This window comes from Vanessa atalanta, chromosome 9 (genome assembly GCF_905147765.1).
Source record: "Vanessa atalanta chromosome 9, ilVanAtal1.2, whole genome shotgun sequence".
Taxonomy (NCBI): Eukaryota; Metazoa; Arthropoda; class Insecta; order Lepidoptera; family Nymphalidae; genus Vanessa; species Vanessa atalanta.
This window is the reverse complement of record NC_061879.1, coordinates 9,838,842-9,866,434: the sequence shown is the minus strand read 5'-3', so window position 1 is coordinate 9,866,434 and position 27,593 is coordinate 9,838,842. Positions and strand designations below refer to the sequence as shown.

At 32.6% G+C, this 27,593-nt stretch overlaps 1 protein-coding gene across 1 annotated transcript; it reads left to right on the top strand.

Annotated features, from left to right (window-relative positions):
• The first annotated feature begins 18,090 nt into the window (after window positions 1–18,090).
• LOC125066242 (androgen-dependent TFPI-regulating protein-like) lies at window positions 18,091–27,045 on the top strand. The gene is made up of 4 exons (XM_047674242.1): window positions 18,091–18,344; window positions 21,146–21,286; window positions 24,489–24,709; window positions 26,599–27,045. The coding sequence occupies exons 1-4, from the start codon at window positions 18,168–18,170 to the stop codon at window positions 26,801–26,803; spliced, it is 744 nt and encodes a 247-aa protein (XP_047530198.1). The 5' UTR covers window positions 18,091–18,167; the 3' UTR covers window positions 26,804–27,045.
• The last annotated feature ends 548 nt before the right edge of the window (window positions 27,046–27,593 follow it).

Below are 27,593 nucleotides of genomic sequence, written 5' to 3'. Positions count from 1 at the left end.
GTATCCCGGTCGTAATATATTTGGTATATTTATGTAACTCACTGATTCATACACATTCCCGGTGATGTTTAGATTTTCCACATCGGACACGCGCATGTGTGTCTAACGTGTTAGGTGCATGGTGCGCACGCGTCTCCCACGTGACCTGTTAGTTATGAATGAACCGTAATATTTCCTCCCCCTCTTGTCACTCGTTCATGAATGAAACAATGGGATATTGTTATTCTGAATTTGAAGTGGAGTTCATTAATTGTCAAAGAAATATAATTTTCTATAAATAGCTATAGATCTATTGATTGATAATGTAACTAGAATAGTCTCATTATAATTAAATTAATATACATGTATATTTAATTTTGGGTTTTTAGGATCTAAAATATTGTTTTTTTCTAAATATGACATTCATGTTTACGTGCTTTCTGGAGTTTTCTTTACCAAAATTCTGCCTAACTTAAACGTTTTATTTTTTTGACAAATGTGTTACGTTTTAATTGTAACGTGTAAGCAACGACTGTTGTCTGTAAGTATAAAGTTATAAATGGATGTAGTATATAGTAATCTAGCCCATAATATGATGACCATATGGCAGCTTACGTTATATGAATGTAGTATCTAAAAAAATCTAATATTGATATACATTAACCACGATTCTATCAATTATATTATTTTGGTATATCTCCTTCGGACATTATTAGAAAATATTTGTTAAACAATCGAGATATTTTTATTTTCTTATAACAATAAAAATCGTTGAATTTTTTAATGAATTTTCGCCGTATAGTATAATTCTTAAACTTCTATAACGTAAAGAAGATTGAACCGATTATGGGATCGGTTTTAGAAGAATTAGAAAATTAGTTTCTTCGCTTCAATTGATGCTAATTCTTGAATTAAAGAATCCACGAGCAACAAGAACATTATGTCTAATTTTGAGTTTTTTGGAACCTACAAGTTGTCCTATTGAAGTCTGTCCTATCTGTATTTAAATATGTGTAAGTCCTGGGATAACAAAGTAGTGGTATATGTAATTACATATATTCCAAAAAATTTGAACAATTGTTTCAGTACAATTTTCCATAATATATTGCTGGTCAAAATTATTTCAACAAAAATAATTGTCTAGATATATTACATGTACAAATATTATATAAAAATGAGAGCTCCACTATGCCACTAGTGAAGCACGACGGAAGCGCAAGACTAGATGATCCCGCAGCCGGATAGGAGACTCCGTGTCGAAGAAAGCCATTGCAGTAATTGCAACAGTTCCAAATAACTTGGTTCACTCCAGAAGCCCGGTTACGTATCTGAAGGTTTCCACTGCTTAAATAAGAAAAGGTTACCAAGGACTGCGACGTTTTGAAAAGTAATCTGAATTAGATATTCAGTTCAAATCGTTTGTTAGTATAAAATCGTACTATAGTAACTATTAACACATATTATAAAGTAATATTACAGCAATTCATATACTTTTTAATAAAAAATGTGTATTTATTAGTAGCAATATTTATTTTTCTTGTAATTAATTTGTCATAATCAAATAAACAATGCTTAAGGCCCTGATAGTAGAATGAAGTATTACTCAATCCAAGTTTTGCAACTATGATCGTTAATTAAATGTTAATACAGAGCAAGTTGTCATGCTTATGTTTGTTTGTCACGGGTCTATGTAGAATTAGAAATACAACCTTGAATAACAACAATTACATAAATTGATTATAAATCACATTGCATTGATTGTTGCAAAAGAGTATTTACTTTATTTTATTTAAAGTTATTTATGTTAAGTTAGAATTATTGGCTATGTGACAGCTTCAATATAGTTAGCCGTATAATTTGGCTCTAGAGTATACGTTCCATTTAGCACTATCTTTTTAGCAAGAACTAAACTTGAACTTTATTTTATGGATGTGATAAGTCGAGAAATATAAAATCGATTCCAAATTCAAAATGTGCCATGATAGGATACCTAATGGCAATAAATATTACGAGGATATAAATTTTAAAGACCTAGATGGGTTTGCCACGATATACAAGATGAAAATATTTTATATTGGTATATCACAGATGTCACAAGAATAGCCAAAATAATTGTTTACATAAATACTACACCAAAAGTGTTGTGACGGTCGAAGTTTTAAACTTATTTCCGCCTTACTATCAAGTGTCTGGAGAATAATTTGCGATAAAGAACATCGTTTTAAAAAAAAAACGGCGTTATTTATTTTCTAATAATAATAATATTTAGCACATTAGATTATGTTCGTCATATATTTGAATAATAAATAAAATATGTGTTTAATGATGGTGTAAATATTAGAAGAATAAATATTATTTTAGTTTATACTTATTTGTAATTATAACAAGTGTTATAGAACATTTCATATTGTTAACAATAAATCTTCCGTTAAATATTGAAATAGTACGACACATACTTTAGGCTCAAGAGGAACTCAACCATAAAATATAAACTGAATATTATTTGCAGAAGTCTGTTTGACTTTGTTTCTGGGATTAATATAATAACTATATGGAAAGAAACTTTATTGTTGTAAGTTGTAAGTTGGTGGTAATTTGTTAAATTGAGACTATTGCTTTCTACTTATTCAAGTTGGTTTTACTAAGCTATGAATACTCACTGGTTGTTCTTTTCGCTGACCAATTAATATTCAGATTCAAGTTAAATTAGTTAATTTGTCATTGTAACAAAAACTGCAAGACTGGTCTGTTTTGATTTCAACTGATGATTTCTTCTGTATTTTGATCTAGAACATCCGATGAGTGAATGAGTTTTATATTATATAATTTTTTATTCTATACCCAGTGTGGTAGTGTACCATGAGTGTATTTGGTCAGTTTTGAAATTTTACGCCCTCTTTGTTAATATACCAGTTTGACAGTTTCGTATAAACGTATGTTAAGATGCGTGCGTTGGTTTTTTATCTGTAGCGTGTAAGCTGCGGGTCTGCAAAGTGCGTTTCCTAAAGATTAAGACGATGCCTTGTAGCATTGTATTGGCGATTCCTTATATAATGTTTAAAGCGTGGCAACCACACACATAAACCGTGGCTCTTCCTCCCAGGGGTCTAAGCGGGAATAGCTTAGCGTTTATAGTAGTGCTCAAGGGTGCGCGAACACAAGTGTATCTATTCCCTCACTCTCATAAGCTCAGAAAGAGTTCAGGTGCTGGATAATGGATTTACATTCTTTCTTTTGGAAATTTGAGAATTTTGAAATGAAAAAATGCAAACCTTTTTTATTGAAACTACTCGCGTTTATAACCGTCGACGGCCTTATAAGCTAGATTCGAGACCAAAGTCAACAGTCAAGATACAACGAGATGTTTTTTCCCAATTTGAAAGAAAATGTTTTTTCCTTTTTATTAATTCCTCCATTAAATGTGATAAGTCCGAGAAGCTACATATTGCCTTTTTATAATAATACCTACTTCATCATCTTTGTCATCCTGATTGATATCTTTACTCTTAAGCTTTAAGGTATATTGTCATTTCGTTCATAACACAACAACTAGGGTTATCGACAGAGCGTAATCAAGCGGTACGTCGAAAACCGGTCTTAGATAACAAGAAACGCAGAACGTTTGCGTAAACAACTAATATGCGAAGTGTTTAAGCACGTCTTACTCGATCAAAAATGGAAAAACCACTGGGAAGCGGGTTATGAGGGCTTATAATCCACTAAAATCTCCTAAGAGTAAACCGGATCGGAAGGATCGCGCGATCGTTTTATCATACGAATAGCTGCACGTTTCGTTTGTGGCGCGGCGGACTTTTCTTAGAGGAAAGAGAATATAGCCAGTAGACAATCATCGAATAGGATACATACGAAAATATTCTTCTAAAAATATTTTGATAGTATGCGTTTTAATAATAATTATAATTGTTATTAATAATATTTTGCAAATGCAGAAATTTGGTGTAAGCAATGGTATAGGACCTGTCCTTCAATTCGAAAAGTTTCAATGGTCCATGTCCTATGGTCCGAGCCCTGACCATCATCGATGAGGCGCCCGAACTCGTGGCACCCATGTTTTTGCCCCTGCACTCTGGATTAAGTCAGGCTTTATATTATCTATACTTAAGATACATATTAAATTTATTCTCCTTATTACAGGTGTCCATGAGTTATTAATATTTCATATACCCAATATAAATAAAATATATAATATAAATAAATTAAATAAGTACATGAAATATAATCGTTTTCTTACGAAAAAACTGCCAGTCATTCAAATATGATTGATAAGGATGTATACCTAAAATATTTATATGAGCTTTATATTATAATTTTGTCGTGTAATAGATATTATTAAATGTCATTCTTTGACTACAATGCGTAAAATGTAAAAAAAAGAAGATTTTGCGGGTGAGTAGCAATCTTCAAGTAGCAAGGTTATATTAATTAATTATGTACTATTTACTCTATTATAGTGAAGAAAGTTTACCGCCCCAACGCGATTTGCATCTTTAAATAATCCGCAACGCTATTCGCAGCGGAAACACACGATTGACCAAACCAACTTTACCAGACCAGACTCACTAATACCTCACCTAATAATAAAAATCGTTGATGATTCATGATATTCGACCACAACACGTTGAAGTAATTAAGGAAATCTATAACACGTTCTGAACTCTAGTCACTTATTAACGATATTTATAGAAAAACTTTAATAATTGCGTTGTTTGTGTCGAATGAAATTCTGCTAAAGGGGTATCCAACTACTTACTTATTTGGGCAGCAATTCTACTGATTTGTGAACAAGCATTAGCAGCCCGTAAATGTCCCACTGCTGGGATAAAGGCCTCCTCTCCCTTTGAGGAGAAGGTTTGGAGCATATTCCACCACGCTGCTCCAATGCGGGTTGGCGGAATACACATGTGGCAGAATTTCGTTGAAATTAGACACATGCAGGTTTCCTCACGATGTTTTCCTTCACCGCCGAGCACGAGATGAATTATAAACACAAATTTAATCGAAGCGTTGTCGTTGAGCCGTTTTCCTTTTCTACCAAAACAATGATCCAGTTGCTGTTCGGTTGAAGTTGGAGCAGAATATAATCGGGATCATATTATAATCGGTATTAATGATTAGAATTGGTCCTCAGCTATGATTAAACTTTTTTGAGTTGAGATTTATTTTTTGAGAAATCGTCGACGTTCGATCTGAATAAAATGGGAAATCATCACCATCAAAACCGTTATATGTTGGTAGAATTGGCCCCTTTCAGCAGTGGGGTGATATAAGCTCCATCACATATGAACTTTAAGACAAAATAATGATTTTTCCACATAGTGATCCCACTATTTCGCGGTGTCAGTAATATAAAAATTAGTTAAATTATCTATGACTAAATCTCATTGTCTTTGATTAATATCTCTTATGACAGTACCCTTAAAGGCTATGTTAAAGTAGGGTCTATGTCAGAGGACTCTGTAACAATAATTAGTATATAGTTTAATTAGTAGTTAAACAAGACAATAACTTAAATGTGATAATAATGAATACGGATTGTTACTTTTTATTTAATAAGAATAAAAATTACAAGCTATAACATAATGTGAGACCTAGTCGCTCTAGCGACAACTTTATTTTAATAAAGCGACAAAACTATATTGTTACATTTTTAAAGTGAAATAAAAATATCAAAGTTTGACGTTGTAAACGCCATCTAGTTATTGTAAACGGTACTAAGTTATTGCGTGAAGGACAACGTGACTGAATACGATAATAAAATTAATATTATTACTGTCAAGTACGCGCATTCTTGCCATCTTTTATGTTGGTAAATAAATTGGTTTGTTTACCGATTAATTTTAGAATTTATTTATTCTTTGCTTTATAATTAGGACATGGCCCTATTACCTATATTGAGTAGATATCTATCTATTTTTTTATGTAGATGGGTTACATCCTTGTGGTTTTATTAATATGGTACATTTTACTTGGCTCTTGCTTAGTGATAGGGCTTCCTGCAAAACCGCTTAGATAACACCCAGTCAAAATATTATATTCTGTATCAAACAGCAATATTTTGAATTGATGTGATCCGGTTTGAAGGTACACACAGACTCACATAGTCTGTGAACTACAGGTACAAGGCTTGGCTCCCAAGGTTGTTGGGGCATTGGCGATATAATGGGAAATTAATATTTCTTAAATTACCAATATCTATGGGCAGTCGCCAAGATAACTATCAGGTAGCCCATATACCAAGTCGTCCAGTCCACCTAAATATATGACATAAAATAAATAAATAAACATTAGGTAGGTATTAGTAGGTTGGGGAGATAGGGTCACCGTCACAGTGAATCATGGGGTGCAGTGGATCATATATTAATTCAGTAATTCTTACTCTAAATCACAAATGTGTGGTTGGCGATCGTTTATATCCCTTCTCTGTATTGGTCGTCGACTTGATATGAAAGCACGAAGACGCGCTGCTACAATTCATTTAAATAATCTTTTATTTCATGTGATTTTCAATTTTTTTTTTTATATCTAAGTGAATAAGAAATATAATTGTTACTATTTTTATTTTAAATTCTTAGTAAAACATGTTGTTTCGTCTTTGAGATAGGTAAATATTTTTTTATAATTATTTTTTGCCATAACTATCAATTTCTCATTTCGTTTTCAGAGTTGACTGCTGATTCAGTCTGACTCGAGGCTATTTTGAACATTGACAAAGACTAGTATCAGATGATACGATATGAATGAATGAAATTAATGAAATATACTTACTTTATTGTACACCACAAACAACACGAAACACACAGAAAAAAAAGTGAAACAAAATTAGTAAAATAAAAAAATAATAATTTAATAAGGGATAAATGATGAGCACCTAAACAAGTTGATGTGGAGAATGAACAAAACGCGCTATCACCCGTTGAAGATAATGACAATGATAAAGAGAGAACTCAATCACATGCATGCCATAAAAAATCACGATGACTGATGACTTCCAGTGATGATCAAATAAGGGTGTTTTTTTCCGTAGAGGAACCGATGTTTCAATATGAAATTGTGGTGATGAGAAACGGTTGCCATAATAACATGATTTATTATTGTTTGGTTTGAAACAAAAGAGAAACAAATTTATTATGCAGCTAAAGTTCCAGGAGAAAATGGAAATTATACTGAAGTCAATTTTGTCCGAAGATCTGACAAAATACCAAATAATTTTCATTTGACAATCGTTGTGTAAATTTGACCTTCTTTTGTTACTATTGAACTATTAAAATTGAGGAATAAGGTTTCATTCATATAAAAAACACAGGCACATTACACGCGTGCATACATACATTAATGATATAAAAAAATAATAATAATCTAATAAAAATGGCTTCGAGATATGAAGAATTAACGGGAATTAATAAATAATTCGTTGTGTAGTTGTACGGATGTGGGGTAAGTTTAAGTATTTACAATATAATACTTAAGTTTGAATATTGAATACGACGTGACAAACATCTCCGTCTTAAGTAGAATAAGCGCGCACGGGGCAAGCAGTGTGTCATGGCGATATCATTATCATAATAATTAATAATTGGAATTTAATTGTAAGCCTTTTTATACAAACGTAAACGTACCTATACGTTTATAATGCTATACAATGAAATACAATTTGATATATTATCTACTTTTGGTGAAACTAAAACCGAGTTCTTTCAGTGACTCTGAGAAACTTTTGACGACTCTTGTCCCGGGTTCGATTCCCGGCCGAGTCGATGTAGAAAAAGTTCATTGGTTTTCTATATTGTCTTGGGTCTGGGTATTTGTGGTACTGTCATTACTTCTGATTTTCCATAACACATGTGCTTTAGCTACTTACATTGGGATCAGAGTAATGTACGTATATGATGTTGTCTAATATTTATTTATTTATCTGAGAAAATAAACAGAAATTTTTTACCTTCCTTTAATATATTTATGTATGTTATGTATGGTAAAAGACGTGTCATTTTGTTTTAATACATATTTCATTTTGATAATATCACTTCTCTCTCTCTTTTAATAAAACATATTAATTCGCATCTTGTGAGACATTGAGAAAGAGTGGATATCTATAGAAGATAAGGGGGGACGTCACGTTGTAACCTCTAGGGGGGTCATTTACAATCTTATTACAACTGAAATAGTTACTTATAAATCTGTTTACCGCTTCCAAGAAATCGTTATATACGGCGGTACATCCAAGTGGAAATGACGAAACTGTTACCATTGATTTGCTGAGTTCTACAAATATTCCAGTACATATATTGTTTTGTAATTATCTAAATTCCATTTTAAAACAAAATAAATGTATACGAACAATGGATACATTCATAAGAAAATAAACATATACTGTAATCAGCCCTGTTCCCTGGAGCCCAAAAATATGGCCTAACCTTGGTTCAATGGAGGCATGAGGTGAGGGTCTCGCGTGCCTTATTTAAGATGGTCCTGATAAAGAAGGCAGTCGAGATTGTTTCGAAGACTGTGGGGCTTCTGATGATCTTCGTCCCCTAAGGAGAACTCTACCGAGTCACGAGTAAGGGAGTGGCCGCGGATACGTCATATCAACACGATTACGCAGTCTCTCGAATCCGTGCCGAGAACGTCCATCGCAGATCCCAAATAGCCGGTTCTTCCCTCTAAGGGCTCGGGTAGTTTTCTAACGGCAACCTCTGTGTGAAAAAGAAAAGAAGAAGTGCCATCTAATTTTTTATTTTTGATTTTTAAATTCGAGATTATTCCCAGATTAAACTTTAATGTATTAAAAACTAAGCATATTGACTTAGAAATAAACGAATTAGGGATACTGAACTAAATACTGTATCAGAACTAACTACGATATGGTTAAGAAATGATGAGTTCACATTACTCGTAATATAAGGACAAAGTTCTTATATGATTTATAATTAATAATTAATTTACTCCTTAGTCAGCTGCGAGTTCTATTTACGGCAGAATCGATAACTTATATGCGTCGTCACATTTAAGATTGCTTCATTGGTTTTTCATAAATTATTTATTTATCTACCACTTTGATATTATCATAATTTCTTTGACCTTATCTCATTTATGGGGTCGTGTGTTTTATAACACTGCTCTGGTTGTACTAACTTGACGACAAGCGTCTTTTAGAATGCATTTGTGTCTCGCCTCTATAAGGTTGTTGAAATGCTAGTGCTAATGGTATCGATGGATGCACTCAACGCACTTTTCCTTAGTCGGCTTTTATGGCACCCGGCCACGGGTTGAGATGAATTCTATCATTGTCTACAGTAAACCACACGGCTATTAATCGGATTCACGGATATGACGGTCGCTATTATTTAATCGAGGTGTACAATTGTTTTCATTGTATAATTAACATATTGTATTATATTTTTAGAAGTAGCTATTATTCACATATATTTTCGAGAATATATTTTATTGTTTCAATATCGGTTTGAATTACGTTTTATATTATTATTTATTTAGTAAAGTACAAGTACATAGTACAAGGCGCGACTCCTAAATGAAAGCTTAATGCGGTAAGCACAAATCTACTAAAAATAACTTTCCTTTCATGAAATCTCTTCGTGAATAATTTGCAAACAGGAATATAATGGTAAGGATGGAATCCTGCATCATGCACTGTAGACCATGCTGTGTGTACTGTGTACTGTTACATGGAGTCGTGCGGCGAAGGTGTTTGTCAAAATGTTTCGAATGGTACATCAATAAATTCTTATCCTCTTAGCTCTTATTAACAACATGGAGTCTTTCGACATTAATTTGTCGTCTCTGAACACTACCAATTTCCCGGATTCGTCTATTAAAAACTGATACATTGGCCGGTGCTAATATTATTAAATATAATTAAGTTTTGTTCGAATACGAATTTCCACCAGCGTCCTTTGTGGTTATTTTATTTCGGTTGCTTTGAAACGACTTTTTTAAGGCATATTTGTGGAAAATAGAATTGTAATATTATCGTTTTCCGTCTCGCATTTTTAAATTTGGACCGATAATTATTGTTTTAATAATTAGAATTCAGGAGAAAAAATAGATTTTCATTAGAACTTTTTTTTTAAAACAATTTTTGTAGTTGCATTTTTGCCTTCATTTTATATTTTATATTAAAAATAAAAAAATCGTGACAACTCAAAAATGATTCACTTTTGCATATGGGGGTTAAAATTATCGCAAACAGTCACCCCTATCACCTCCTAACGGTAATACTTCGAATTACCAATAACCCTGTATATTTTAAATTCGATTTGACGTAAGTCGCTTAAGTTGAAATGTCATTAGATAAAAGGGTCAGTGAGACACATTGCCGTCGTATTATGTCGCCGATCTTACGAATAACAAAATAAAGCAAATTATCAGACACTTGCCGTGTATTACACAGAGTGCTAGTTAAGGTGCGATATTTTATACGTTTCATATCAATTGAATAATAAATTCAAATGGTTTTGCAAGATTTGCTGTTGAATGAGGTATTTTTTTTAAACCTGGCTAAACCTTAGGATATATATCAAAACAAAGTACTAGACAATAGTAGGTCTTAAAAATCCTATATGAGATTCCGGGAAATCATGCGTTTATATTCTAAGATATATTCACACTAACGTCAAAAAACTGTAGTTTATTTGCAAGGTCGTTTCTCCAATTAATTATAAATTCTTATTCAGATAAAAGAGCCATGGAAAAAGCTTGAATAAGCTTGAAAGCTTATTTCAATAAAATTAGGACTGGAAACAATTTTAACACTATTTCTCATTTATGACCTACTTATACTGACTGATAAATAAATATACCAATTTAATATTTTCTTGCTAAACGCACTTCTCCTTTTCTTAATTATTAAATAGCATCCATGTTAAGCCGGAACGGATCGCTAGTACCTAATAAAAAATCTTTACCGTTCTTATCGCTTAATAGCGATTAGTTAAGAATCTTAGTGTTAAACACTTTCATTAATAAAGATACATTAAAATTATTTTGTATAAAATAGTGTTTCAAGACCATAGAAATGATAAATTAATACTCTCTCTCTCTCTCACACACACACAGTCTAATCAACATTATCTAACGTAGGTATGTAGGTAGAAGGTATATAATGAAATAGTGGCATAACAACTGGTTTTCTATCACAGGACAAAATTAGAGTTGTATTGATCTCTGCATGTTTTGATTCAAAGAGAGATAAGCATATAGATTATCATTTAACCAACAATAATAAAAAGAGGAATTACATAAATTAAGATAAACGATTGACGTATTTAAACACGAACGTAAATATCGGTCAGTGCATGATCCATAAAGATAGCGGTCAATAGGAACGTGCTCAATATGTGGAGTTTATTATAATTTAATTAGTGTGATTTTACTCGTTTGAATCAGATAGAGGCAGATTTAAGTTAGACGCTACCGTATCTGGACGTTACTATTACGTAACGAAGTAAATTTTAAACTTCACAAATCACGTTTACATGAAAGTTTTGTAATGCAAGCACGTACATACGTAAAAATAATAACTTAACGTATTGTTTTTTCTTTAGAAATTGTATCGCAAATTCTTACTATGAATACAGGCGGACGGTTAATTAAAACCAATCATGCTAAGTATTTAATTGAATAAATCGTTATTTATATGTTGTGCGCCTGATATTTTTCAATAGCAAGTTGTAATTTCGTTATATTTTGCCTCAACATTCAATATATTTATATTGAAAAAAAAAAACAATTGACAAAACCCACGCATCACTTCAAAGCGACTTCGATCATTTAGTTAATTAATTTGTAAATTAATTGATAATTAATAATAAAAAAAGATAAGGTCTTATTATGACAATTATTAATGTTTGAAAGAAAATCAATGAAAATTGTAAAGAATTGTGTAAAGATTGAGATTTAACATCTATCTAATCCAATTATAAAATTAGCGACTGTTACACAACGCACAGCTTACACTGGAGGATCTAACAGAGCGATATTTTGCACAGGAATTCCTTTTAGAATATGGGTGAGCATTAAGAAAAAGGAGCTATAAGAACTTTCCAAAATTCATTTCCTTCATCTCCGAAAGGCTAAATGGGGTATAAAGTTTTCTGTGGAAGTATGTCATTTATAAAGATAGAAGTTTGAAAGTCTCTAGTATAAGAAGAAGTATGACTAAAAGATAATCAATCGCTATAGTATTTTTTTGAAACTTTGCTCCTTATTTGATGCGTTTTTTTTGTATTGATTGAATCTTTTATTTGAGATGAGTGATGGAAATCGGCTAAGGTTTAAGAATTGTAAAATTAATAAAATGTGTCGTAGTAAAATAATGTCTTTGTATAGTTAAAATTAGATAAAGGGCGAGTGTATGATTTCCAAATAAATTCAAACTATACTGAATAAATGTACGTCATTGTAACAGACTAAACTTTTTATAAATGTTTTAAAACACTTAAAAAAAATTTACCGTATGTTAAAAAAAATCAATAAAATGAGCCGTCCACGTATTTTTTTTAATGAATTGAAACCTAATAAAATTGCATTGAGAAAGAGAGAGAGAGAGAGAGAGAGAGAAAACGCGAAAATGTGATTATTTCACAAACGCTTGCGAGAATTCGATACGTTATTAATGTAAGAAGTATTGTAACTTACTAGGGACAGAGCTTGTGTCAAATTAATTTACACAATATAATTGCACGCAGTTAAGCAGCTAACTGGATTAAATTCCATATATTTCTGAAAACAGGATAAGACCCTTCGTCTGGAAGTTTTAGATTTTGTTTTCATTATATATACTTGTACTTTTGTATTAACTTATCACAATAAACATTATATTCTTGTATTTTATAAGTATTCATAAATTATAGCATTATAAATAATTGTTATAGAAAAACATGTAAATTTCTTGTATCCAACGACACTGGTTGGCGCCAAATACATACTACGAGGTAATTTTATAATTGATAGTTTATAATAATAGCAAACACTACAGTCCAGTTCTTAAAAACTTCACAGTATAAAAGTAGATTATGAAAATAAAATTAAAATAAATACATTTATTTATCTGTGAATTATATTATTGACCTTAACGAGTGGTTAAGTTAGCAATATTAGTTTATTTTTTACTTATGACGTAAAAAATAAACTAATAGTCAAAGACACCTTTTAATAATAATAATACGTTTGTGTTTTTTTATTATTTAATTTAACCTACTCCAAGTGTTCTGTATTCATGAATTTTGGCATGAAATTGGCACTGTATAAGTGTATTCAATAATAATAGAGTAGTCATCAGTACACGGAGAATTATAGTAGAATGCGGAACTAATTTATAGGGCAATTGTTTCATGGTACTGGATTCAAGTTCTTTTGAGGCTTTCATGAACAAATAGGAACAATTGTACAGCCTATAAATTTCTCACTACTGGGCTAAGGCCTCCTCTCCCTTTGAGGAGAAGGTTGGGAGGATAGTATATTCCACCACGCTGCTCCAATGCGGTTTGGTAGATTCACATGTGGTAGAATTTCGTTGAAATTAGACAAATGCAGGTTTCCTCAAGATGTACCCCGTCACCTCCTCGTGGTGTACCCTGGGCAACGGGGCCAGCTTGATCTTGCTCGTCGGCCACGGCTAAGACTGGCGGGAGGGATGCCGCGGGGCTGCTCCTGGTACGTCCCTGATCGGCGTCAGGGCGGACCATGTGAGTGGCCTCGTTGGCTAGGAGGGAGTGGGAGGGCTCGCTTCTCGAGCCTCCCAGGTGTTTTACACCGGCGGTCAGCGGCGGAGCCTACCATCTTATCCGCCGCAGGGCGTCAGCTTCGTTGACGCCCAGCCTCCAGTGGCGGACTCGGGGGAGGATGAGGGGGAAGGCGCGCACTAGGCGCGCTTTCCATGAATATTCAGCCGCCTTACGGCGGCTGCCGCTGGTGGGGTCGCGGTTGCATGCCCTTGGCGATCCCGTGGCCTCACCACTCGGCGGCATGGTGGAAACCCGAGGATGGTTTTAGTGGGTAGGACAGGGCATTAGCACTTGCGTGCCCTGGCACGGGGCATTAGTTCCCGGTTGAGTCCCACATACCCGTCCCGGTCCCCCGACCGGGCGGCATGCGTAAATGCATTTCCTCCTCGTTAAACAATAAAAAAAAAAAGGTTTCCTCATGATATTTTCCTTCACCGCCGATCACGAGATGAATTATAATCACAAATTAAGCACATGAATTCAGTGGCGCTTGCTTGGGTTTGAACCCGCAATCATCGGTTAAGATGTACTCGTTCTAACCACTGGGCCACGTCGGCTCTTCTTTCATGAACATTTAATGACAATTCAAAAATTGTGTGTGGCTATGTCATACGTTCCAATCACTATAAATATGAAACACCAAATGGTTTTAGTTAATTTTATTCATGTAATACCAGAGAGCGAATTAGAACTCAAAATATAACATAGTATTACGTCCATGACGACTTACTATAATATATATTATAAAACTTTCCAAAATATTTAAAAAGACACTTTAGTGACAATGCTATTTCAAGGATTATATTTATATTTATTTTTTTAAAAGTTGTGTAGGCTGACGTCATAAAATCAAAAAGTATAAGCAAGGTTCCCAGTTTTTTTTTAATTGTAGTAAAACATCCTCTTGAGGCACATGAAAGGATTTTTTTATATTCCTTATATCTAAAAATCTGATGTTATAAAAAATAGTAAATTCGAATTCAGCGCCACAAAATCACTGAATTTAGTCTATAGACCCCATTCGCATGAGCAAACAATTTTCCTAGTTCAATTTTGCATACCTCTGTTAATATTCATTTATTAGTCTATAATTTTTTTAAATGTCAGTTTTCTGGTCGGTAACACTGTACAAATTTAAAATTCATTTTTACCCTTGTAAACTTTAGTTTAATCTATGGTAATTTGTCAAACGTCGCTATATTATGGTCTCATTCAAAAATGCGGAGACTATAAACGTACAAAAATAGTGTGCGGTTGTATGTAACTATTAATGATTATAACTTCTAATTAGTCGCATAAAAGCTTCAATTGTATATATGGATCTAGGACGAAGATTAATGTCTACAAGTCATTCATTAAATACATGTTACGGACCGGATACTAAATGAATATTTGTAATACCCGGGCATATTGGTTAGTTCGCTTAATTTTGGATTTTTTTTTAGAATAAAACAATAGCAATACCCAACAGTCTCCGGCGCCGCGGACAGCGTTGCTACGATTATAAACATGCTCTAGGTGTAATACCGATATGATCACATTGAACATCGTCGATACTTGATCAATTTTCAATAAGTACGTATTAGAAGTCTTGATTACTCAAATTGTTTGAAGTTTATCTTCATTTTAGGTTTTATAATAAAAAAAGTTATATTATTTATGTTTTAAATTTTAATTTTATGTCGGGATTAAGATAATAATAATAAAATTTACTTCCAAATTCTAGACTCTGGGTTGTTGCTGAGAATTTTTCGATAGAAAAACCTAATAACTTTTTAGCATAATATTTAACTCTATATCATATTATAGTATTCACTCGAGTTTATTATCAGTAGCTTTGTTTTCGCTTTAAATAAAAGTACTTTAAGTAAACACTTGTCAAAGAAACGTCACCAATAAACGCCTTACACTTTATGACTTTGTCTTTGGACAAAGGAAGTTTATTGCATTGCATACGGCACTTATCGTAACGAACAAAAAAAAAATTACGTTCAATGTCCTTATCAGATACCATCTGTTCAAGGTTAACTCAATATATCGTAACAATTAATAAAAGTAAATAAAATGCATTAGATAAGGGCATTATAGTTGCTGAATTTACGCAAAAAAGTTTTATATTTTCAATGTGTTATCTGTATAAACATATTGTGTAGTAATTAAAAAATGCGAATACGAATTTAAAATCGTAAAAAAAGCACTGTTCTTATAGACTGCTTATGTTTTAGCTTTAACAAAACTTTATAAGGTCATTTTGATTTATTTGTCTTTTTTGGATTTGCGCAAGTTATTGCTCATACCTCATCGTAATTATCCGTTTGATATGGTTTCTCATAGTTTATAGCTTTAGGACATAGGCTACATCATCTATTATAGTCAATGGGGATATGTTTACTTTGTGTTTTATAACTAACAAAACTACAAAACATATATTCATAAAACTTATACAAGAAGATGCAGCACGTTTCAGAGAAGTTTCTATTATTTTATTTAATAAAAATTGCACAGGAATTCCTTATAAAACGAACCTACATTTTATCTTTTACGTAATATCTTTAACACTCACACTCACACGGGACTTAAAGACACTTGTGTTTTGAAAATAATTCCTTATGAGGGCGATTCTCAGGATAAATGCTAGCATGGAATTTCAATATTTCGCCATTTATAAGTAAAAATAAGTAAAAGAAAATTTAGGCTTTAAGAATAATCACATAAGGTATGATCTGCCTGATTTATCAAATTAAAAAAATATAGAGTTTTATTTTTAGACATTTTACAATATGTACACAAGATAAATGTATATATCGTTATTCCAAAAAATATGACACTATAACTATACTATATTTTGTATTTAAAACAAAAATTGGAGGTTACAATATTATGTCAACATTTCTATAAGAAAATTATCGGTCCAGACATTTTTTAGTGCAGAAAGTTAACCGAAAACTACCTTATTGAAAGTCTGCATTTAAGAAATGTTTTCTCTATAAAATATTCTAATTTGTCATCGTGTCCATGATACTTATATAAGGAGATGAATTGGGAATTATATGTTCATTTTTTTATAGTCTATAGGTTTCAATAACTACACCCTATATCACGTCTTCGCAACGAATTTATTAAGTTGCGTATTGTTATTAGAAACGTCCTCTTTTATTAATGAATAATAATTTGCAATCGATTATTATACGCGTGTGTTAGACATTCAATTATCACAATAATCTCATGGAATGCGTAAATAATCCATTTGATCAAATTTCAGAGTCTCCATGGAAGAATCGATCGATTGCATAATTTTTTTTCGCAACGTTTCGTTGAACGTAAAATAAAAAATAAATAAATATCGGACAACATCACATACATTACTTTGATCCCAATGTAAGTAGCTAAAGCACTTGTGTTATGGAAATCAGAAGTAACGACGGTACCACAGACACCCAGACCCAAGACAACATAGAAAACTAATGAACTTTTTCTACATCGACTCGGCCGGGAATCGAACCCGGGACCTCAGAGTGGCGTACCCATGAAAACCGGTGTACACACTACTCGACCACGGAGGTCGTCAAAACGTGACGTGACGTGAACGTGTCTTTAAATAATAATAAACAATTATAAATTCCGGGCAACTTCAATCTATTACATTCTTTCACAGACAATAACCACTTAAATAAATTAATAAAGTCTATGTTAAGTGTAAGTGTATATAAAAAATAATAATATTTGTTTAAATACCAGATTAAGTTGCTTGAAGTGGCGACCAAGAAGAAAGTACATGTATTATATAGAGCAAAAAAGAAAATTGTGTATAATCGATGGATAATGCTTCAAATTATCATGATGGTGAGCCTAAACAGATGCGAGAAAAATTAAAGAAAAGACAACGAACAAAACAATCATAACTGGAAACGAGAGGAAAGGACACCCACTCCCGTGAGCTTTGAATTTAGAAAATTTAGAAAAATTGCTTATTCTTCTCTCAGCTTCTATTTTAGTAAACTGTCTGATTCGTCGATCCGTTTATGTATATGTTTGCTCGTTGAATCTAGTTAAATACTTTTAGTTATTGCCCATTACTGAACTACAGTTGTGAGTCACCGGGTTTGGCTGCGGGCAAGTTATTTACAAATTTAATCTTTATAGCAATAAACTATATCAACCAAGAATTATAAATAATCACATATATTTTGAACCATTATACATATTCGAAGACAAAAATATTCAATTAAATAAACAATCGGAAGCGATTTTATTCCTCAACACACACATGCACATCTTGCTTAAACTTTTTATGAATGTAAATTGATTTGTAAAGGACGGACGGAATCATTTTATGTGCGAATCTGAACCGCAGTGGCAACGCGCTGTATTCTTTACAACGCTGCCGTATAAGTTTATCGTAAAAAATTAACAGTATTTAATAAAATGATAAGAAGCAGTGATATATTATTAAATGTTCGACTGTGTTACTATGGTGTTGCTATATCTCATCTAGTGTTTGCTGTTATCATGATCATACCAATCGACATGTCACAGGACGAGGACCCGAGAGTCAGTATCTACTCACGTGTCAGGTGGAAATTAATCACTTGTTGGTTTAATGTAAGTATAATTATGAAAACTATGTAACTAAATAATCCATTTCTTCGATATCTCAGGTTCGCCAAGCTTTGTTTATAAGTTAAATTATAAATTAAAATTTACTCAAATAGTACGTTTTCGTATATAAGACGATTTGTTTATTATCTAGCACAGTAATATTATTATGTTTAATTGTTTCCCCCTTTCCACATTATAGTAAACAGTCTGTGCTTTATCTTTTGTTGTGACGTATGGAGTTTTATTTATTTATAGTATGGCGAATACTTTATCAACTAAACTAGATTGAATAAATTATTTGTATTTAAAGCGAGCCTAGGTCCTACTGCTCCTGATACAGTGGACTCTTTAACATACCTCGCTACTCCTGAAGAGTTATTTGGAATAAATTAAACCGCATAAAATAATTTCGGAGTATCGATTGTTCCTCAGTCTTACTCTTAGTACTTCGCTTGGTTTTTAAAATATACTAAAAAAATGTACTGGAGCTGATAACTGATAATTCAAAACATGTAAACACGTAAACATGTTTTGGATAACCAGTTATCAGTTATCATAATAAGTATATTTGTATTAAAATATGTTCACTTTATTGAATTTAATTTAATTTCCATTGTTTTCATATTTTTAGTTTAAGTAACTACTTCGTGATAACAGCGGTTTTGGACTAGAGTCTCTCCAAATTGACCCATAATAGAGTAACAGCCTGAACATGTACCTATTTCGCACAGTAGGGCTAAGGACTCCTCTCCCTTTGCGGAGTTCTAATGCTAATTCTACAACGCTGCTACAATGTCGATTGGTAGATACACATGAGGCCGAATTTCATTGATATAAGACACATGCAGGTTTTCTCAAGTTGTTTTCTTTACCGCCGTATACGAGCGGAATTATAAATACCCACAATCATTGGTTAACATGCACACGTTCTAACTACTAGGCCATATAGTTTTTGCAACGATTTTTCGTTTTCTTTTATATAATAACTAATTAAGCACGTACAGCACAACAACAACAACAACAACGGAACACAACAATACCAAGTATTGTCCATCGGCAGAATATCTGATGAGTGTGTGGTATCTTGAGTAGCGTTCCGGTTGCACGCAGAAGGCACTAACTGTATCCTTAGGTCTTGCAGTCTGTTGGATTTGGGATTTTAAATTTTTAATAAGTGGATCCCAAGTGTTAGAAAGTCTCCAACCATCTTCTCTATTGAAGTTCGGATGTTTTTGAATTTCAATAGCCTCGCGTATCATTCTAGGAATGAATCTGTGTTCTCTAGCGAGGATCTGTGGTTTATCAAATCGAATAAAATGGTTAGGTTTATCCAGAGCATGTTCACAGACTGCAGACTTTGAAGAACGCTTATTTTTGACATCTCCTATATGTTCCTTGACCCTAGTACCGATACTTCTCTTTGTTTGACCTATGTAAGATAAACCACACTCACATTCGAGTTTATATACTCCCGCAGTTTGTAAAGGGATATTACTCTTGATAGGTCTCAAGAACTGGCTCACTTTTTTATGAGGCTTGTAAATGGTTTTAATCGAAGCTCGCTTCAAGATATTGCCAATCCTGTCTGTAACTCCCTTCACATATGGTAGAAATGCAGGTTGTCGCTCAACTGTGGGTGGCTTGATACGCCTTCTGCGATGCTGGCGAGGCACGGGCAGCTTGGTGGAGTGCAAGCTTGATCTGAAGTAGCTCGTCCTCTAGGTGTTCAGCATCGCAGAGATGGTGGGCTCTCTGAAACAAAGATTTGCCAACGGTAGCTAACTGACTAGGGTGGTGGTGCGAGTCACCATTGAGGTATTTATTGGTGTGTGTGGGTTTCCTATAAACTGTGTGACTTAATGTATTGTCAGGATTCCTGATAATAAGGATGTCAAGAAAAGCTAAAGAATTATTTGCCTCTAATTCCATAGTAAATTGAATGTTTTTATTTATAGAATTGAGATGTACTAAAAATGCAGATGTCATATGAGATAGAGATAAGTCGGAAGTCTTATAGTTTACTTTCAGTTTTATAGTTTAATTTGAAGTTGAAGTGCTTCTTTGAGTTGAATATCACTATTTATTTTTAATATAATCTTATTTTTAGAAACGATTGATAAAATATAATATTCATTATTCATAACATAAGTTAAAAAAGTTACGAGTACTGAGTGCATAGTGTATGAATCAATTATGTTTAGATCAATAGTAACAACCAATAGAATATAATAAATGCAGAGTCAACAATTACAACCTTGGTCGCCACAACTTGTCCTCCCAACACAGTTAGAATACTAATTACTCCTATAAATTATACTGCTTTGATTTGAAGCTAGATGTTCCGTCACGTATTTTTTGACAATTATAAGAGCCTTTGTCACTTATAGTGTGACGTCATCGAACGTATATTATCTACTATCTAACTATATCAAAATGAAATAAAAAAAAAACATTTTTTTTTAATTGCTTTCAAACCTGTCATTCCACGGTAACTTTTTTTTATAATATAGGTAAGCGGACGAGCAAAGGGCCACCTGATGATAAGTAGTCACCAGCACCGTTAGAAAACCATTTCTTAGATAGTCAATGCGCCCCGACCTTCAAAGTTAAGATGTTACGTCCCCTGCGTCAGTTGCACTGGCTCACTCACCCTTCAAAATGGATCACAATAATACTAAGTATTGCTGATTGGAGTCAGAATATCTAATAGGTGGTACCTACCCATAAAGCCCCATCATTAAGTTAAGAAGAAGACTTTAGTTAGATTTTTTTTATTTATGTTATTCGTTTTATTTCTTTTTTAGTTGATGATGCTGACTTACTTCCCAATCGCTTTCTATTGCGATTTGAAGGAGAAGCGGGGCGAGTGGGATACGAAACGCCTAAGACGCTTGAGAAAGTTTCGAGATTATTTTATGACAAGTATAATATTTCCAACTACAATGGTAAGGAACTAATATTAATAATAAACTTTATGGCACAAGACAAAACAGTTACATCCAAATATAAACATAAACCCATAAAACTAATACATACGTAACATGTCCCTACACACATTAAACTATATAATGGATAGTGAAAAGAAATTAACTTAACTACATTACATACATACAATAACAGCCTGTAAATTTCCCACTGCTGGGCTAAGGCCTCCTCTCCCTTTGAGGAGAAGGTTTGGAGCATATTCCACCACGCTGCTCCAATGCGGGTTGGTGGAATACATGTGGCAGAATTTCGTTGAAATTAGACACATGCAGGTTCCCTCACGATGTTTTCCTTCACCGCCGAGCACGAGATGAATTATAAACACAAATTAAGCACATGAAAATTCAGTGGTGCTTGCTTGGGTTTGAACCCGAAATCATCGGTTAAGATGCACGCGTTCTAACCACTGGGCCATCTCGGCTGAACTTAACTAATTATGAAACAACTGAACTTAACCATTAAAGAAATTAATTATAGTTTATAATTTATATACGTAAATATTGTAATCTTAGAAAATAATATATATTATGTGAGAACACAAGATACTCATAATGGAAAACAATCGTGGAATGTCAAAAGATACTAAACGACATTGATTATCATAATAATAGTTACATTTAAGCTTCTGAGAGTGGTACATGAATTTAGTCCATAAATAATAGCGCTGCTGTACAATACATGACGTTTGCAGGAATGCTATCAAAATATTCTAAACATTCATCATTGCTTGCTCATCCCATATATTTAGGATCGCAGTGTGTTTCCATTGATCTTTAACTCTTATTATAACATATTTTACTTTTTTTTGTTGACGTCATTCTTCACACAGTCCGTCGATCTTTTGGTAGTACAAAATCGAAATATTCTTTGTTTAACTATGTTTTATAAGAACTATAAGCGTATTTAAAATGTCATTTTAAAGAAAAAAAACATGTAAAATTAAAGAAGCATATTTGTGACCCTTTAAATTAAATATATTGTACCGGTGTTTTTATATATTAGAAATACTGATTTTAAGAATTTCTAATAATTCTGCAATTAAGCACAATCAAGGGTTAGGGTTGTACAACAATGCCACTGTTACATCGTTAGGTGGTCCGAAAACCGGTGCGGCTTCGCACTAGTCGCAGCTAGTCATAAAACACAGCACCTCAAGCAGAAATATATATTATTATAGCTACTAAGCTTTAGGATAAACTATTATTTGCGTCAGGAATACGATTTTCTTATACGACTAGCATAAATATAATAAAGAATATTATAAAATATACAATTTTAGCTTTCCATTTATATACATAGGTACCTTTTGTCAATACGCCGGCAAGCAATAATGATGCAAATATGCTTGTAATATCTCCTTGAATAAAGAATATTGCACAAATCCAACGTGAAACGACGTATTAGTTTTTTAGTATCAGTATAAATTAAAATGTCTGTAATTAAGGTGGCGGTCGGCGGCTTCGTTCTTAAATTATTTGTATGATATTATACAGACAAGCAGTAATACTTAATACGTTGTGTTCCAGTTTTAAGGGGGAGTGATAATAGGCACATGACATAACCTCTTAGTTCCCAATGAGCACTGAAGACGATGTAATTGATGGTTAATCTTATATATTAATATCGTAAGCCGATTTTTGTCCCAGTGATTATGGGACGATGGCTGCATATAAAAATTCGGTTATAGTCTCATTCTGAAGAGCTCCAGCCGTATATGTGCAGAAAAGATTCTTTATTGCAATTTACTTAATTGTTACGATTTAACAAAGAATTAGTTAAAGAGAAACAGATTAAACATTCTTACTGAACGAATGTATTATATAACTATTTGTTATTCAAAATTTAATTTAAAAGAGGTTTCATCACTTTGGCGCCGAATGTAGATGACTGACTTGCAGTTGAAATAAAACTAGTTTTTTAACGGATTTAATCGCGTATATTAATTATTTTTAACATCCCGACGTTTCGAGCACTTTGCAGTGTTCGTGGTCACGGGCAGACTGAGTCTGACGTCGGGATGTTAAAAATAATTAATATACGCGATTAAATCCGTTAAAAAACTAGTTTTATTTCAATGTGTAATAATCGCGAAAATCTAAGATGACTTGCAGTTTACAATGAAATGAAATAAAAAAAAAAACCTGTTTAGGTTCCGACCTTGCTAATTTTTTTTTTGAATAAACGCGAAATTTCGTTGTAGACCCACTAGTATTTCATTAAGTGCCAATGTCTATGAGTGGTGGTAACGAATTACCATTGGTCCGTCTGTTTACCTTTTTATAAAAAAGTTATTGTTGTAGCCTAAGTTACTTTTATTACATAAGCTATCTGCCATTGAAAGTCCCATCAAAATCGGACCAGCCGGTCCCGAGATAGCCGGAACAAACAGACAGATAGACAGAAAAAAAATGAAAAAAAAGTTATTTTGGTGTGTGTAAACATATGTTTTTAGTGAAAAGTAAAAAGTTCCAATTTTGATATTACAAACAGATACTCCAATTTTATTATATGTATAGAAAATGTCATACTTCACTTTAAGTGAGCAAGTGCATTAAATGTTAAATAAACATTAATAAATAAGGTGTGTTACACGATAAAACATTGAATAGAATAAAAGAAACATGGTGTTTGTTTTGTTTATTGTTTATGTCAGATAAATAATAATTTAATTTTATACCTTCCTTTAATTGTTAAGAAAGGTAATTGCTGATTTGTTTGGTTTCTCTCTGTAGAGTCTGTTTCGAACCGGTGCTAACTTTAATATTTTGATTTAGTTTTGTCATATTACGATATTACAAGAGTCCAGTCCAGTGGTAAGAACGCATGCACCACTGAATTTTCATGTGCTTAATTTGTAAACACAAATTAATATAAATAATTCATTTCGAGTTCGGCGGTGAAGGCAAACATCGGGAGGAAACCTGCATGTGTTTAATTTTAATTAAATTCTGCCACATGTGTATCCAACTCGCATTGCAACAGCGTGGTCGAATATGCTCCACACCTTCTCCTCAAAGGGAGAAAAGGCCTTAGTCCTGCAGTGGGAAAATTACAGGCTGTTAATGTCATGTTGTAAAAATTATTTATATTGCGGTACAAAAGTGCTAATTTATAAGAGATCTTACTTAAATAAAATACATTTTTATTTAATAATATTTTTAGTATGCCGATTTTTCTTTCTGGATACTGTGGGTGAAGGACCCAGAATTAATAGCTCCTATGGCTGTATTCAAGTATTTGCCATATTGGGCTCAGCACTCGTTGCACACCGTGTCAGGGGTCGCGGTATTAATGGACATTCTTCTGCTTCCTCGGAGAAGACCAACCAACGTGATACCTGGCCTAGCCCTGATGCTGGCTTTTTGCTCTGTGTATGGTTGCGTGTAAGTTTTAATTTGTTTTTAATTTTTAATCATTGTACTGTGTTACCTCAATATTATTCGAATGATTTAGTTGTAAATCAATCTGTTGCGTAGAGATCACATGAAATAATTTTTCAAAAAGTGATCGTAACAATCCTATTTGAATAGTGTATATTTAGAATTGGACTACAAGACGCTGACAACAAACTATTTAACTATAATTGGATAGAAACTCCAACATGTGTATATACCTTATACGTGCATTAATCAAACGTCAATTGGTAATTCGGTCTGTTAATTCAGACCATATGATGACCAGCGATGAGTACGAAATACAAAAAAAAATAATACAAAATTAATGAAAAAACACCTTTTACTATTAAATTTTACTGGAAATAGTTTTTGGTAATATATGTATGTATATTTTTTATCACTTATAATATAAAATAAATACTAAAAATTAAAAATATTACAACATTTTAATACCAAATAAAAATATCACAATCTAAATGTATCTACCTGCAAATAAACCCTCACAACAACTCATGTTGTGACGTAACAATGAGGCGTTGCGTCTGTCTTTATTATAATAATCTTGTTAGTTCACCGCTGTAATGTTGCAATTTCACTTGATGGTAGGACTTTGTGCAAACCCGTCTTACCCAGACGGGTACCACCCACTCATCAGATATTCTACCGCCAAACAGCAATACTCAGTATTGTTGTGTTACGGTTTGAAGGGTCCCCAGATTGTTACCGCATTGGTGGTGTAAGGAATGGTTAATATTTCTTGCAACGCCATTGTCTATGGGTGGTGGTGACCACTTACCACCAGGTGGCCCATTTGCTCGTCAGCCTACCGATATCATAAAAAAAAGATAATATAATGTGTAAATTATTGAGATCAACCCTGTACTTTTCCAAAATTGTTTTAATGTATTAGAAATGTAAAAAAATATCAATATAGTCAAAAACATTCCGCGTAAATCAAGTGTGAAACCTGAAACCGGTAAAAATTGTTGTAATTGTGTCATTTTTTTAATACCCTCGTTTCATTAATTTTAGGACCATTGCGAGGACTATCTTACTCTACCTAATTATTACCTAATTATAATTAATAAGAAACCACAATAATTGTATTGTATAGATATTTTTATAATTACTTTCGTCTAAGTTTGGCATTAAGTAGATTTTTTTTTGATTCATTGTGTGTTGTATACTGCAAATTTATTTTAAGTTTGGTATGTAGGTATATGGTTTCAATATAACGTATAATGGCTAGAGAGAAAGCATACATGATTTGCTAATGTTTTATGATGATAAGGTTTAATTAATTAAATTCCAGTCAACAAGAATATCTTTGGTGTTGTCAATTAAAGAGGTCCAGATCAAGGGCATTCGACCGATATTCCATAAATTATCGAACATCGGATCCGCATTTTATCTTTCCCTATGCTTTGTGACTTTGTCTATGCCCGAAGATACTGTCAGTGCTGCACTGTTAACAAAAAGAGGGTACTAAATCATTCTTAAACAGTCTCTTGGAATGATTGTCAAAATCATCATAATATAAAAAATAATTTCGTCATCGTAGTACGAGAGGCAGTACTAAATATTTATTACAAAAAAAACTATTTCATTCTTATCGACTGTATTTAATCGATTAATTCAGGTTTCTCCTTACCCTAAATCATAATATCAATGAAAAGTTTAATAAAAAAAATATCGATGTCTTTGACTTTCATTTTTGTAAGAAATGTGAAAATCAACCGAAATAAATCGCAACATTTAATTTTTCTAAATATATGTTTCTATGAATAAATTGCAAGAAATAAAAAATATTTGCCACGATGAGATTTATTATTATTTTGAAATGCTGGTACTAAAATATTGTTTTTCTTTCCTTACAGACTCGCAGTCAGTCAATTCACTGGTGAACCAGTGTATAGTTTGTTTGAACTTTTCGGCTGGTTAGAGGTGATAATGTTCGTGGCTATCACGATAACTGTATATATGTTCTTCCATTTCCTTCAATGGTATATTGTCGAACTAATTTGGGGCAAAACGTATGAAGAGAATAACAAAAACACTCTAGAGAAAAATAAACTTAATTGATAATGGCGGGAATCGAATTGTTTAATTTGTATATACTATTATTATAAAGGTGGATGGTTTGTCTATTCGAACGCGCTTATTTCAGGAACTATTATGTGATTTAAATTTGCAAAGGTACATGTGAGATCGCTCCAAAGATGAGGTCGCTGAGCAAAATAATCTATATTTAAATTAGAATTTGTAAAATGTATTTCAAGGTAACTCAAGAAAAACATCAAGCTTACATGTCTTTTAGTAAGAAATTAAAAAAAAAAAAATTTAAGATTTTTTTTTTGTTTGTATTTATCCAAACGGGAGGAGCCAAGTCAATGTGAGGCAGGCTAATTACATACGTAAAGATCGTAAAGAGCAATTTAATAAATACCAAATTATATGGCAAATTGTTAATAATGTTATTAATTTAAGATATACTTGATATTCATAGTATGTGTCATGCATGACGTGTGTATATTGAAAACTGCGGGTGAAACGGCGGTACGGGTATTTTTATAAAGGTAGTATTTTTACAAAGTGAAGTTATTTGTGTATTGTATAATTTCTAAGCTTAGATTGCAAAAAATATCGTTTACCTTATTATATTTGTACGACATTCGTCGAAATATAACTATTAAAAATAATTTAACTATTAGTTGATTGAGTATGCAATTGAAAATATACCTTTATCCTATATAATATTGTTATGTAAGTTATAGATATCATTTTTATTCAAACAAAAAATTACTAATTTTAATTTGCACATCGTTATAAAAATGTGCCATAGCACAACAAATTAATAGACTTAAGAAATATA

Bases quoted from the DNA above. Each gene is read 5' to 3' on its own strand.
- LOC125066242 (XM_047674242.1), top strand. From the start codon at position 18,168: ATGATAAGAAGCAGTGATATATTATTAAATGTTCGACTGTGTTACTAT. The intron at 18,345-21,145 runs GTAAGTATAATT...TTTCTTTTTTAG, and splicing joins TAATCACTTGTTGGTTTAAT to TTGATGATGCTGACTTACTT. The intron at 21,287-24,488 runs GTAAGGAACTAA...TAATATTTTTAG, and splicing joins TAATATTTCCAACTACAATG to TATGCCGATTTTTCTTTCTG.